General features: G+C 36.8%; 1 protein-coding gene across 1 annotated transcript in view; it reads right to left on the reverse strand.

Moving 5' to 3' along the window:
• Nucleotides 1-875: 875 nt before the first annotated feature.
• Nucleotides 876-12,784, reverse strand: part of LOC145776329 (receptor-type guanylate cyclase gcy-28-like) — a 77,642-nt gene continuing 65,733 nt past the window's right edge. The window contains exons 8-10 of the mRNA XM_082587730.1: nt 2,545-2,686; nt 2,155-2,227; nt 876-1,248 (exon numbers count right to left, since the gene is read on the reverse strand). Of these exons, the coding sequence (XP_082443856.1) occupies nt 1,233-1,248; nt 2,155-2,227; nt 2,545-2,686 (231 nt within the window). The 3' untranslated portion in view covers nt 876-1,232. The remainder of the gene's footprint in view (nt 1,249-2,154; nt 2,228-2,544; nt 2,687-12,784) is intronic.

A 12,784-nucleotide genomic window follows, 5' to 3' on the forward strand; every position in this document is an offset into this window, starting at 1 on the left:
AATTTCAATTTTGAAACTATTTTTAGAAAATTAAAATAAAAACCGACTTTCTGACGTTTCTTTTATCTCAAACAATTGATTTCAAAAAATTTGTTGGGCAAAAATTTAATTTCTACACGCACAATACACATGGCTACTATCTTGTAAAATATTTTGGCTCTGTGATTTTGGCTCTGTGATCATAGCTTCCATTATTAGCGATTAATTAGCACCGGACTAAGATAGCCCGTGACGTGCTTTTCGCGTGCGAAAACAGCTCGTATTAAGATAGGGTTAATTGTCTAAACAGATCGGTTTGATTGAACCAGAATTCGAAAAATTATTGAAAAATAGCTCGGTTTTTGAACACATCTAAAGAAGAGTTCCAATATCACCCTCAATGTGTGTGGTTGACTCTTAAACTAATGAGGATAAAGATTTTAGTAATGCAGAAGCTTATAAACATAACCTTTTTCTAGTAAGTAGGCACTTCCCCAAATAGTTAAACATCCACTCCGTTGCTTTTAAACTTTATGACCTTCGTTTACATCTAAAAGACGAAATACGCAAAAATTTTGATGTAACGGAAACACGATAATGGTGCCATAAATACGTTTGTAAATACATTATTGTTACAATGCCTTTAAAAATATCAGCTTTATGAGTAACCTATACTTGGAATGTCACTGTTATATAAAAAACAGAAAAGTTTGAATTCTAAAAATTGCTCGAATTAAGTGACCAGGAACTCCTACCCTATGATACTTTGATAGTTCAGAAAATTTTCAAACCAACCTAATAAAAACATCTTTTAAATAACTGCAACTTTAAAAGGATGGGGTCATGTACCCCCCACCATGTCACTTTGACGCTATGATACTGGCTCCAAGTGTAATCGAATTTCTGTGGTCAATAATTTTATTCAGGAGACAGAGAAGTGACTTAACATTGTACAACATTGGATCAACATCTATATCAAACACTATGCAAACAAACTTGTGCCAAAGGAGGAGTCTCATAATCGAAATTGAAAATAACTGAATATTTACGATGTGTTTAAGAGATAAATAGAGCAGCACATCCTGGATCAGGCTCATTCTCAACTGATATTGAACTATTTTTTCTTGCTGTACCAGCTCACGTTAAATTCAGTTCTATGCAACATCAGAGCGGCTTCCGGTTTTGTATCGCAGAGACCACTGTTATCCGCTGTTTGTAGAGGGATGCCCACTTGTCTTTGTGACTTGACCAACTTAACAAACTTGAAGTCTAAAAATGTGAACACGTTTTTGGGAGACATAGATTAGAGCAGCCTTCTGTAAAACTTAATAATTGTTGCAGGAAACATGGAATCCATAAATCTTTATAGTAAACTTCAACCAACTTTTACATAATTAATTTTCATAACCTAATTCTGTACTGGAAGCTACATTATAAGTTGTTGGTAGACCATAGCTACTTTTCATCGGCTGGTAGGGACCAGCGCAAGCGATGATCTTCTGGCATAACATAGCGAAAACACGCTACTTTAAAGTATCCTATGCCCGCTTCTGAGAATACTATTGAGGCCTTGCCATACAATTGATGTAGCATTAAGTTTAAGGATATTTACACCAACAAAAAGTTAGCTTAGAACACCGATTCCAAAGCGATAATAGTTTAAACCATGATTTTTATAATGCTGGTTAGTACGACCATGGCCACCTAAAGATACGCCTGATTTGTCACATTTTGCAGAAATTTCCAGGTTTTTCTAACTTTGGGCTAACGTTTAAATAAATTTTTCTAAAAATTAGATTTTTACGCTTTCTTTATTCTTTTCCCCAGATGACACAATAGGTTTTAACATCCTCACATGTTGAAAAACAAAGAAAATTTGATTTTGTAGATTTTGGTCAGACTGTTAATTTTCAATAACAGTCTGATTTTGCGTTTTTCAACTTACTTTTTGTCATTTGCTACTGCTTCCCCAAGGCAGCAAAAAAGTTTTTTGTCATTAGGAAACCGCAAAAAGTAAAAACATCTCAAAAAATGTCAGTTAAGCACTAGCAGTAGCTGTAATCAAAATCTGCAAAATGTGACAAATCAGGCCGCATCTCCAGGTGGTCATGGTGCGACATATCCAACGTAGCCTAATAATAATGTGTAGCTTCGACTGGCTTCAAAAATACGTACTTGTACATGATGAAGATAGCGGCACAGCCTACAAGTAGAAGCCCTGCACACCCTCCAAGAACATAGTAAACAGCTGTAAATACATTCAAGTGTGAATGCTCATTCATTGTCTACAGCTCATCCAGCTTATTTCAATAAAACGTTGTTTTACTTACAACATAAAAAACAACCGGTTGCTTAAATTAACACTTTATTACTTCTAACCATATCATATCAAATCAAATTGAAATAAAAGTAGGTCAACTTAAAATTAAGTACCAAATTATACCAAAAAAGTTTTTGCTGGTTCATTTCCTGAATAATTGCTGTTGTATAGCCTATCGTTTGTTTCTTTTATACATTTTGGACAATCAAAAATAAATTGAATTGAATCAACATTACATCGCTTACTTCTATCAGGCTCAATGACCACCTGGCAATGTTCGTTTTCATATCCACACAAAGGCACATTCAAAGGTACCACGCTTCCAGGCCAGTCGATGCTTCCAAGCTCTTCAAATGTCCCAGTGCTGCTATGATAAGTCAACACAACCTGTAACAGGCGTGTGCCATGAAGTCAACAAGGATTCGTCTAAATCAGTGGTTCCCAGCCTTTTTGTTGTCACGGACCCCTTTAGACAAATTATTAATTCTGCTGACCCCGACCTAAATTTTGCCTAAAACTCAATTAGCATACAATTGACTATTGTAATAATTATGCCACTCAACGACTGTACTGTGTCATATTGCATTGCCGCTATGACTCCTGCGGCAAATATCAGGTTAAACAGTTGCTCAAATAAGAAAACGAATGAATTGTTCAAGAAATGTCAGCAGTATTTGAATATTGAGGTGAACCAAAGTGCCATGCCGAAACTTTTTCAACGTAACCAAATTTAATGAGAGGGCTGTTGTTGCCTTTCCTGAGGTAAACGACTACACTGTGGTTGAGTTTTTGACAATGCAACACGCATGTCACCTTCAACGTCCAGGCGATTTCGATGTTTAGTTTTTATTGTAACAAGAGCTGAGTATCCTGCCTCGCAAAGGTAAGTGGTTATGAATGGTAACAAAACAATAATCGCTTGCTTTGCCAAGAATGGGTAGGTTTGCATTTGTAAGCACCAAAATTCTTCCACAGTTTTTGAATGAAATTCAATGCGTAATAAATAATAACTCTTTTGATCTCAAATCAATTAGGTCATCTTTACTGAGGACGTCATCGTTAATGTTGTTCAAGTCAAAAAGAAAAGGATTTCGAATCCATGTTTCAACTTCGTTCGGCAGGTGTTCTAAATTAAAATAATGTTGAAATGAGATTTGCAGGGTTTCCAAGTATACGCAAAATTTTTCTCTCATAGAGATCAAAGAAGTACATTCTCTTTGAGTTTCATCCATCAAGATAAGATCTTCTAATATTGGAAACTTAGCGTAATTTCCTGCTTCCAATCTGAGTTTTCAAATCGGCAATTTGGCTAAAAACGCTTTCAATTTTTCAGCTGCATCAATTATTGTCACACCTGGTCCTTGAATGCCACGATTAACATTGTTAATATGACCCAAAATATCGGCTAAGTAGGCCATGCCGTATAGAAAACTTTTACTCTCAAACAATTTTGAGAGGGGACTTCCTTTTCTTTCAAAAGAATTGATACCTCATTTTTTAGCTGCTGCAGTCGTTTTGAAACTTCTCCTCTAGATAATCAAAACCTCAAAATGATACAAAAGTACTTCGCAAACTGACCCAACTTCTTGACAGAGCGCTTAAAAAATTACGGTGTACTTGACACATTTGCAATTAACCCTCAGAAGGTGGGGCTCCTGGAGTCTTGCTCAGTTTGTGGGGGCTGTCGATTCTTCTTATGCTTTAGGAGTGATATCTCTGTTAATTCTTAAGGCACGGTTTCAAAATTTGGGATTCACTTTGTAAAATTATTCATACTGAGCATATCCGAAAATTAAAACTATGTGAATTTCAGAACTGCTCAAATACGTTGAAATGATGATGTGACTTATGACTGTAATTGCAGCGTGAGTTTACACATTATTTTTTGGTAGAGTAATGAAGAACATGCATTGAAATGTTATGATTAAATTTTTTTTTACAGAATTTTACATACAGCCAATTCCCTTCACGCTGTGAAACAGTTAGGATTAACGAGACATGGGCCAAATTAATTACTTTCATCCAGCTGGTGGGAAAATTTTGAACCATAGAAAATGAAGTATTTCACAAGATGTGCTGAGGAATGCCTTCTATTTCTCAATTTATAACCTTTATTCGCTCAAAATTTCAGCTCAATTGAGGTGAATAAAAGTTAAGAAAAGTCAAGCAATCTCGTAGTCGCAGCCTCAGTGGTTTTAGAGATACAACTGTTGATACAAAAAGTTGAATTGACAGCCCCCCCAACCTTCAAAGGGTTAATCAGAGTTCTAAATGAAAGTAAAAAGATCGCTTTTCGTTTCTTTTTTCCTAAATTCATCAAGGTAATCACTGACTCCCAAATGCTTTCTCACAGACCCCAGAACCCCAGGTTGGGAACCACTGGTCTAAATCGTTGCATGTATCACTCAGTACCATTGAAAAAGTTGTTGAATGAAGTCCAACATACTCTCCAAACGTGGGTTCGATTACTTTTTGGGTTATACTAAAGACTTTTTAAAAGTGGTACTTAATCAATCTTTCTTGGGACTTTTTACTGTAAATATACACATTATATGCATATCATTATTATGAAGAAAGCAAAAAGCCGAGGTCAAAAAGGTTAAGTTACAATTAGAAGTAGCGGCACCTAGTGACTGGAATAATTCCCCGGCAACAAAACTTTAACAATCGGAAAACTTCACTCTGTCAATCTCGGTAACCGGCCCTTCGTCAAAAGCCTCTACAAGTATGCGAAACTATCAGGAATAACCTATCAAGGCTTTGCCAGTCCGAGGATAAAGATTCAAAACCAACCAACCAAGTCTGAAGGCGGTGCCTCCAGCAGATGTTATTGAAACTTTTGCTTTTTTTATCGCAAAGCAATAAATTTTACCAAACAGATGTGGCATAGAACCGACGTAGTGTCGTCACTTGTCCATCTTGAGATTCTCGGAACTTAACAAGCAATTGCTCTGTAAATGATATGAGCAATCCAAAACAATACAAGCCGAAGTCTAGTCTAAGAGATAGGCCTACAGCAGCAGTCTATACAAAATGGAAAATCTTTTACATTAAATTTTGTTGTTTAGTGATGCACTGGAGGAAACATTTTGGCTACTTCATATATACTATAGGCCTTATCAATGTTCCAACGCAGCTGTTGCATGCCACTCTCACCAAACGCTCTAAAAGGTGCCTCATGGCAATGTTTATTGTTTAACTGTTTGAAGGTTGGGGGGGGGGCTGTCAATTCAACTTTTTTGCATCAACAGTTGTATCTCTAAAACCACTGAGGCTGCGACTATGAGATTTCTTGACTTTTCCTAACTTTCATTCACCTCTATTGAGCTGAAATTTTGAGCGAATAAAGGTTATAAATTGAGAGATATAAGGCATTTCTCAGCACATCCTCTGAAATATTTCATATTCTATTGTTCAAAATTTTCCCACCAGCTGGATGAAAGTAATTAATTTGGCCCATGTCTCGTTAATCCTAACTGCTTCACAGCGTGAAGGAAATTGACAGTATGCGTGGACCTTTTGTTCTCACCACGGCTTATAAGCGACGTCGATACAAGAAAAGCTTCAACTTTGATACGATGAGTTACCGTCGCTTGCGGTTGAAATTGCGTAAAATTAAACATAAAACTTGGTGCCAATGCATCTAGAGCGAGAATAGTTTTTCGCAGACAATTATGTCCTTTCAATCAAACAAAGCATAGGCTACAACGTTATTGCTTACTATAGAAGCTGCTCTGTAACATATTATGATTTTGGTTTCAAATCTTTCCTTTTGTCCGACACACTATCAAAAGCAGAAAAGGCGTCGATGTTCCCAAAGCTTCTCACATATACTTGTAAACATTTATTTCCAAGTCGACATGTAAAGATTTGAAATGCAATACGCTTCTCATTTGTGTAGGATAAACCAGAACATCACGCTTTTGTGAAAAGGACGATCGTTCCACCACGTTTATACGTGATGCAGCTTAGTTGAATCAATATATTCGAGGCTTCTTGTACCAAGTTCACTGTCACTGATAAACTAAACCGCGATGCAGTACCTCGCAAAGCAATTGTAGCGTAACATTTCCATGTGCTATAACTCGTCATAAATTGTGAAAACTTGTATATTTACTTGTCAAGTTGTCTCATGTGAAATATAAGTTTGCATAGCAATGTCACAATGAAATATTATCTCCGTTTACCAAACTAAAGATATGAACTTATGCGACGTCTTGCAAAGTTGAATCGACGGAAAGGCGGGTAACTGCCAAACTGAACTGAGAATGCATGAAAGAAATCGTTTATTATCGAATGGACGTGACGTCAGAAAGCGATGAATCGACATAGGCTAGCGGCGAGAGATATTTTAGTTAGATAATGACACGCGGCAGCGCGTTTACATTGAATAAAAATACCTTTATTTTATCCATTTCTATTTCCATTCTTCCTAGTTTCGTCTCACAATAACAAACAAATGAAGTTACGCATATTTACTAAATTATTCAATAAACAATAATGCATCATCCAGCATTATGTCAGCGCTGATTGACTAGACATATTCACGAGTTGTGTGAGAATTGTATTCGATTAATCGCATTATTTATTGTAGGTAACACCTGCAAAAATTCAAGTAATTGCAGACTCTGCCTTCATAAGTGTAGTTTAGAAGTAGCCATCTCATATTGAGCCAATCCAATCAATGTAAAATAGAACGCTTTTACTTAATAGCGCGTGTGATATATAGGTTTTATCTAACAACTACTTTCAGTTACATTGAAAGTGAATGAGTAAGCATTATGCAGTCTGTGACAAGGACTGGAAATGTATAATCAGAAAATATAATATCATAAAGTATATTGCGTTATGTACATCTAGTAATTTTTATTAACATGGTATCATTTTGCAGGCAGGCGTTTTTATAGAGATACAAACTTATTCCATAGTTTGATTTATGGCACTTATCCAACTGTTTCATAATGCGAATAGCTGTTTTAGTTCAATTTAGAAAAAAATATAACTTATAACCGCAGACAGATGCAACTTTTTTCATGCTTTAGGCAATCGGCAGTACGGTGAACTATAGTGGTACATAACATAACCCATATGCGGGGTAATCGCAAGGGTCAACTCAAGTAATGGAAAGGTTCTTTTTGAATTATGGTGATGGAATTCTTGTAATGCTATTGAACTTCATCTTTTTATGAAAAACTTATATTGTTTGCATTTGCAAGAAATATCAAACTTTTGGATTTTTTTTATCACTGAACTGTCCGTTAGTAGAATGTTTCTTTATTACCTTAGTTAGGCCTATTGGTAAGTCAGGAAAGTATTTGTTGATGTGACATATGAGGATATTGTAAGAGACCGAGTTATTTTGTAAATAGTATTTGATTTTTGGACACCATCAAAATTTTCTCACAATACACAAATGCGCATCGAGATATAGTGCTCACAGTTTGGAAAAGTTAGATTGTGATAATTACAACTTGCCTGAGTAGGCCTACAGCAAGGGACAATCAAAATAGATGAAACCGCATTCATGGTAATATAGACGTTTTGCAAACTGCTCTTTTCGTTTTCAATATAATAACAAGAATGACAGCTTATTTTCACTAAACATATAAACAAATATCAAAAATTATGAATGAACAGCGCATCTATATTTTTCGGTTTAGATTCAACAATGCATTCTAGCCGTCAAAATGATGGAATATTTGGTAATTTTGTTGTGACATACCATTGCCCAATCGTTGAATTTACATCAGAGATAATTTTATTAGATAGATTATCAGTTTCATGCACATGGTTTCATTCAGCGTTATAATGTTGTTTTTCAAGCCACGTGGCGTTCATGGTCATAACGCAACATTGCAGAAACAGCCAATATTGATACCAGGTAGGCCTACTAATTATTACGCCGCTTTCGTCGAATCTACGTCGCTAAACGACGATATTGTGCAAACGCCTGTTGGATTTCCCTTCTACGTGTAGTTTATCATAAACGTGAAGCATTGCTCAAAAAGCTAATCTGAATCACCATAGATAACCATAGCATTCATATAGCTTCATCATCGGTAAATATGTAAAGTGCACTTCACAATTTTTAACAACGGTCTGACAATTTATTATATTGCAAAGTTTTGATTTATTCTCGATTTTTATAATTCTGTGTAACAGTTTTTTTCTAACTAGTTTCTATGGGACTAACAATTTGTTTCATTATACATTTTCTTTAGTATTTCAACGCCATTATTAAAAAAATTACGTCCTTTTCACTTTTAAATAAAACATGGCAAGGCAAGGATTCAGTGCTGAAGAAATATGGCAACATGTTTTACTGGATTCTGACGACGAAAGCCAGGCGGATGATTTGGAGGATTTATGGCACTCCGATTCAGATGAAGAAGCGGATTCTTCTCCGTCAACTTCCGCAACAGCGATTCCGATCGAGATTGACGACCAGTTACCTTCCATGGGCGATGTTCAACCGGAGTTTGCGCCATCAGGACGGATTATAACATCGAAAAGACTGGTGAACAGCATAGATTCCTATCTCGACATGAACAACTACGATGCTGTTGAGTTTTCCTGACACACTGAAGTCTTATACAACTTTTGTAGAAAAGCCAAAGAACAGACAAGAGGGCGGCGTCAGCATTACTTGGTCTAATGCGAGACCGGTGCACAATGAGAGAAGGGGCCGGGCTAACATTATATCTGGCCCGATTGGTGTTAGAGGAGAAGCCAAAGAAGCCAAGACCCCTCGGCAAGCATGGGAACTATTTTTTTCTTTAAACATTTTGAACATTATTGTTCAAGAAACAAATAGAAAAATTGCCACACTCATTTCTCAATTGCCAGAGAGAATTTTAGATGACAGCAGGTACTGCTATTTTGGCCCAACCAACAACGAGGAGATGCTGGCCTTTGTTGAATTGGAGTATTTTCGGGGGCTTTTAGGACAGGCTGGTCATTCCACGGATGTATTGTTCAATCAACTGCAAGGACATCCCGTGTTTAGTGCAACAATGAGCAAGAACCGCTTTAAATTTTTATTTTCGAACATTTCGTTCGACGACCAAAATACTAGGCCGCAACGTTGGAAGAATGACCGGTTGGCCGCATTTCGAGTCGTTTTCGAAATGTTTAACGAAAACTGCGGCAAACATGTCATTCCAGGTGACTACTTGTCGTTGGACAAAACGCTATACCCCATGAGGACACAAATTGCCTTCAAGCAATATAATCCAAACAAGCCTGCGAAATATGGCCTTCTGTTCAAGTCGGTAAACGCCAGAAGATTCCCATACACATTTGCGGCATCGGTCTATTCAGGTAAACCGAAGGAAGAGCCATTTAATTTTTACGTTCGTGGAACAGAAGAACTGGTAAAAGGAATGGTGATGAGCCTGGAACAACACGGTGACCTTCAAGGTCGGAATATTTTGTATGACCGCTTGTACACCTCCATACCACTCGCGCAGTTGCTTGACAGGGGTATAATGTCAGCTGGAACCCTCAACGCTATACGTAGAGGAATACCCCTGGAAGTGAAGCAAGTGAGTGGTAGGGAGAAATCTTCGTACGAAATTTATTGGCAGACGAGTGAGGCTGATCTCAGCCTACATTCTTATGTAGTAAAAACGAAGAATTCTGGCATGCGGAATGTGTTGATGTTGACGACCATGCAACCTCTATTGGGGATTACCAAGGATGACGGCAAAAAGAAGCCAGGCTTGTATAAGCTTTACGACTTCACAAAGGGTGGCACCGATATCATCGACCGAAGGATGGGTTGGTTCATTCACGTGCAAAGCGAAGTCCCCACGGTGGACAACTACTGCGTTTGCTTATTGAGAAGGTGCCAAAGCCACAAAAAATAAACTACCAAAAAACCGTGGCCAATGTCAATGCTGTGAAAAGCCTTTATGCCCTGCACATTCCATACGAGTATATCAAGTTTGCTTTTGCGCAGAATAAACTATTTGAATGATTGCGGTTTTATAAACTTTGGCTTCAACCACAGCCTAAATAAAACGCGGAGCTCAATGAGAGATTTTCCTTTTTTCCTTTTATTAGACAGATAGCTATTTTTACGTTGATTCAACATATCAAGACGTTGAATACTTGTAAACATGTGCGGTTTTGCAATTAGATTGCTTATCAAAATCATCTATCCTTTTTTGTATAAAAAGTGGGTCATAAAACTAATCGTAATACTCGATGTAAAATTCAGCATTTTTATATGCTGAAACAGTATTGTATTCATATTTTATAAATCCATTTTCTATTTAGAAAATATCAATATAATGCGGTTTGAGCATAGCTGAATTTTAGCACGGATACAACGACTGATTTTATGACTTTTATACAAACAAGGACAGAAGAGAAGTAATCTAATTGCAAACCCGCGCATGTTTACATCGTCTTGCAATGTTGAATCCACGTCGAAATGATTGTATTAGCGTTGTATTCAATTTCTCGTATTATCGAACTGTAAATGTGCAGCCACTTGTAATTTCAATGTGCCTCATTGCATATTCTTAAATATTTCTGAATTTGTGTGTACATAACCTGACAGAACACAGGTTGCTTTACCATTGAATCAAGTTGAAAAACGTTGCTGCAAGAGCCTTGTGCCAATTGCTGCAGTCCGGTATTGCTGTAACCAAATCAAAATACTTATCAATATTTTGCTGCCAAACTGACATTTTTATCGCATAAACGCCGATTAGGCAAAAAAAAAAAGGCAGCTAATTTTTTGTAAAGTATTTCTCCAGGTTCACAATGATTTGACGCATAATAAATACTACTTTGAATAAATCTAAATATTGTTTGGATTTTAGTGTGTGGCATATGAATCTTAGAGAGCTTATTGAATCCACAAGAAAATGACCCGAGGCATTACAGATTTTCCTTTTGATGAAAAGCGTTGTGACGTTCTGTTAATTAATGAACCGTAACTGTTTTATTTTGAATTTCTTTCTGACTTCTGTTTATGTAAAGCATCATCGACTTTATCGGGTAATCTTACTCCTAGTACTAGCCTTGTATGTAGCCGAGTTCACATTGAACTTGCATTGAGAGACGCTGTTGCAACTACAATACATTGCATTTAAACCGCTTTTTTTGTTGCATGATCTTCCATTCGTTTCGTGGATTACATAATAGTATTTGATAAACGCCACCCTGCTTCTTCAGCTGGTCTACATTTGTTAATAAAGCGTAGGAGTTGCTGTTCTTGGAACCGAGGTCACAAGATCATAATCCAAATTGGTGTGACACGCGTTCAGAAATCTCATTACTGCATGTAATTGATGAAGCATTGTTCTTTTAGTCAAGAAGCGAGCTTTATTTTGAGCGTGGGAAAAGTTATTATTTTGCATGAAAAATATAGATTCAAATTGAGATTATGTAAAAAAAATTTAATCACAACATGGCAATGCATGTTCTTCATTACTCTACGAAAAAATAATGTGTAAACTCACGCTACAATTGCTTTAATCGCAAAATAATCCAAAAGTCATAAGTCACCTCAACATTTCAACGTCTATGAGCAGTTCTAAAATTCACATAGGTTTAATTTTCGGATATGCTCAGCGTGAATAATTTTACAAAGTGAATCCCAAAGTTTGAAGCCGTACCTTAAAAAATAACAGAAATATCACTCCTAAAGCATAAGAAGAATCGACAGCCCCCCCCCAAACTGAGCAAGACTCCAGGGAGCCCAACCTCGTAAGGGTTAAGGTCCTTTGAATGATCCATTTAGAAGTAAAACTTTGGGTAAATTTCAAATTTGATAATGTATTCTATCCACCCGATGGGATAGGCTACTGTCATGATATTGAACAATACGCAACAAAGATGTTTGGAAGTGAATCAAAAAAATAATTTAATTTGATCCTTTATAGCTCAATGTTGCAAATTTGCATCACGTACTGTTCTTTATGGGAAATGTTAGATTTATCCAAGATCATGAACCTGGCCACAGTCTCGCACAATGCTTGCGCATGCACCTTCGGTCAGAAGTTAAAAAAAATGGCCGGGGTTTGGCGGAATCGAAAGTGGTTCTATCACTAGTTAGTGATTGTAACAATTGACTAAACGATTCGCTTGTGAAGTCGTTTACTGACTTAGCCGGAATGTGACAACAAAAATATCTTGAAAACAATTCATTTGGTTGGCATCACACATAAAGCGTCGGACGAGAAACTTGATAGTCAGGAATTACTTAAATCTGCAAGATACATAAAATGACAATTATAAGATAAATTTGACTATGCACTATAAATGTGTGGCGCCCGAGAGCTAATTTTCTCTGACGTAGCGCGTGTCAATTCCATGACGTCATGTCGAATTCCAGAATGCTTGTTTCCAATCAACATATACCGCGTGCTTTCGTATGCAGTCTTGTAATCAATTTTTGCATTGTGCCTGAATCGGAGTCCCACTGTATTTCATCGACACGTAAATCCACCGTTATATTACGTTAAATGGTCG

The sequence above is a fragment of the Aplidium turbinatum genome, chromosome 8 (genome assembly GCF_918807975.1).
Source record: "Aplidium turbinatum chromosome 8, kaAplTurb1.1, whole genome shotgun sequence".
Taxonomy (NCBI): domain Eukaryota; kingdom Metazoa; phylum Chordata; class Ascidiacea; order Aplousobranchia; family Polyclinidae; genus Aplidium; species Aplidium turbinatum.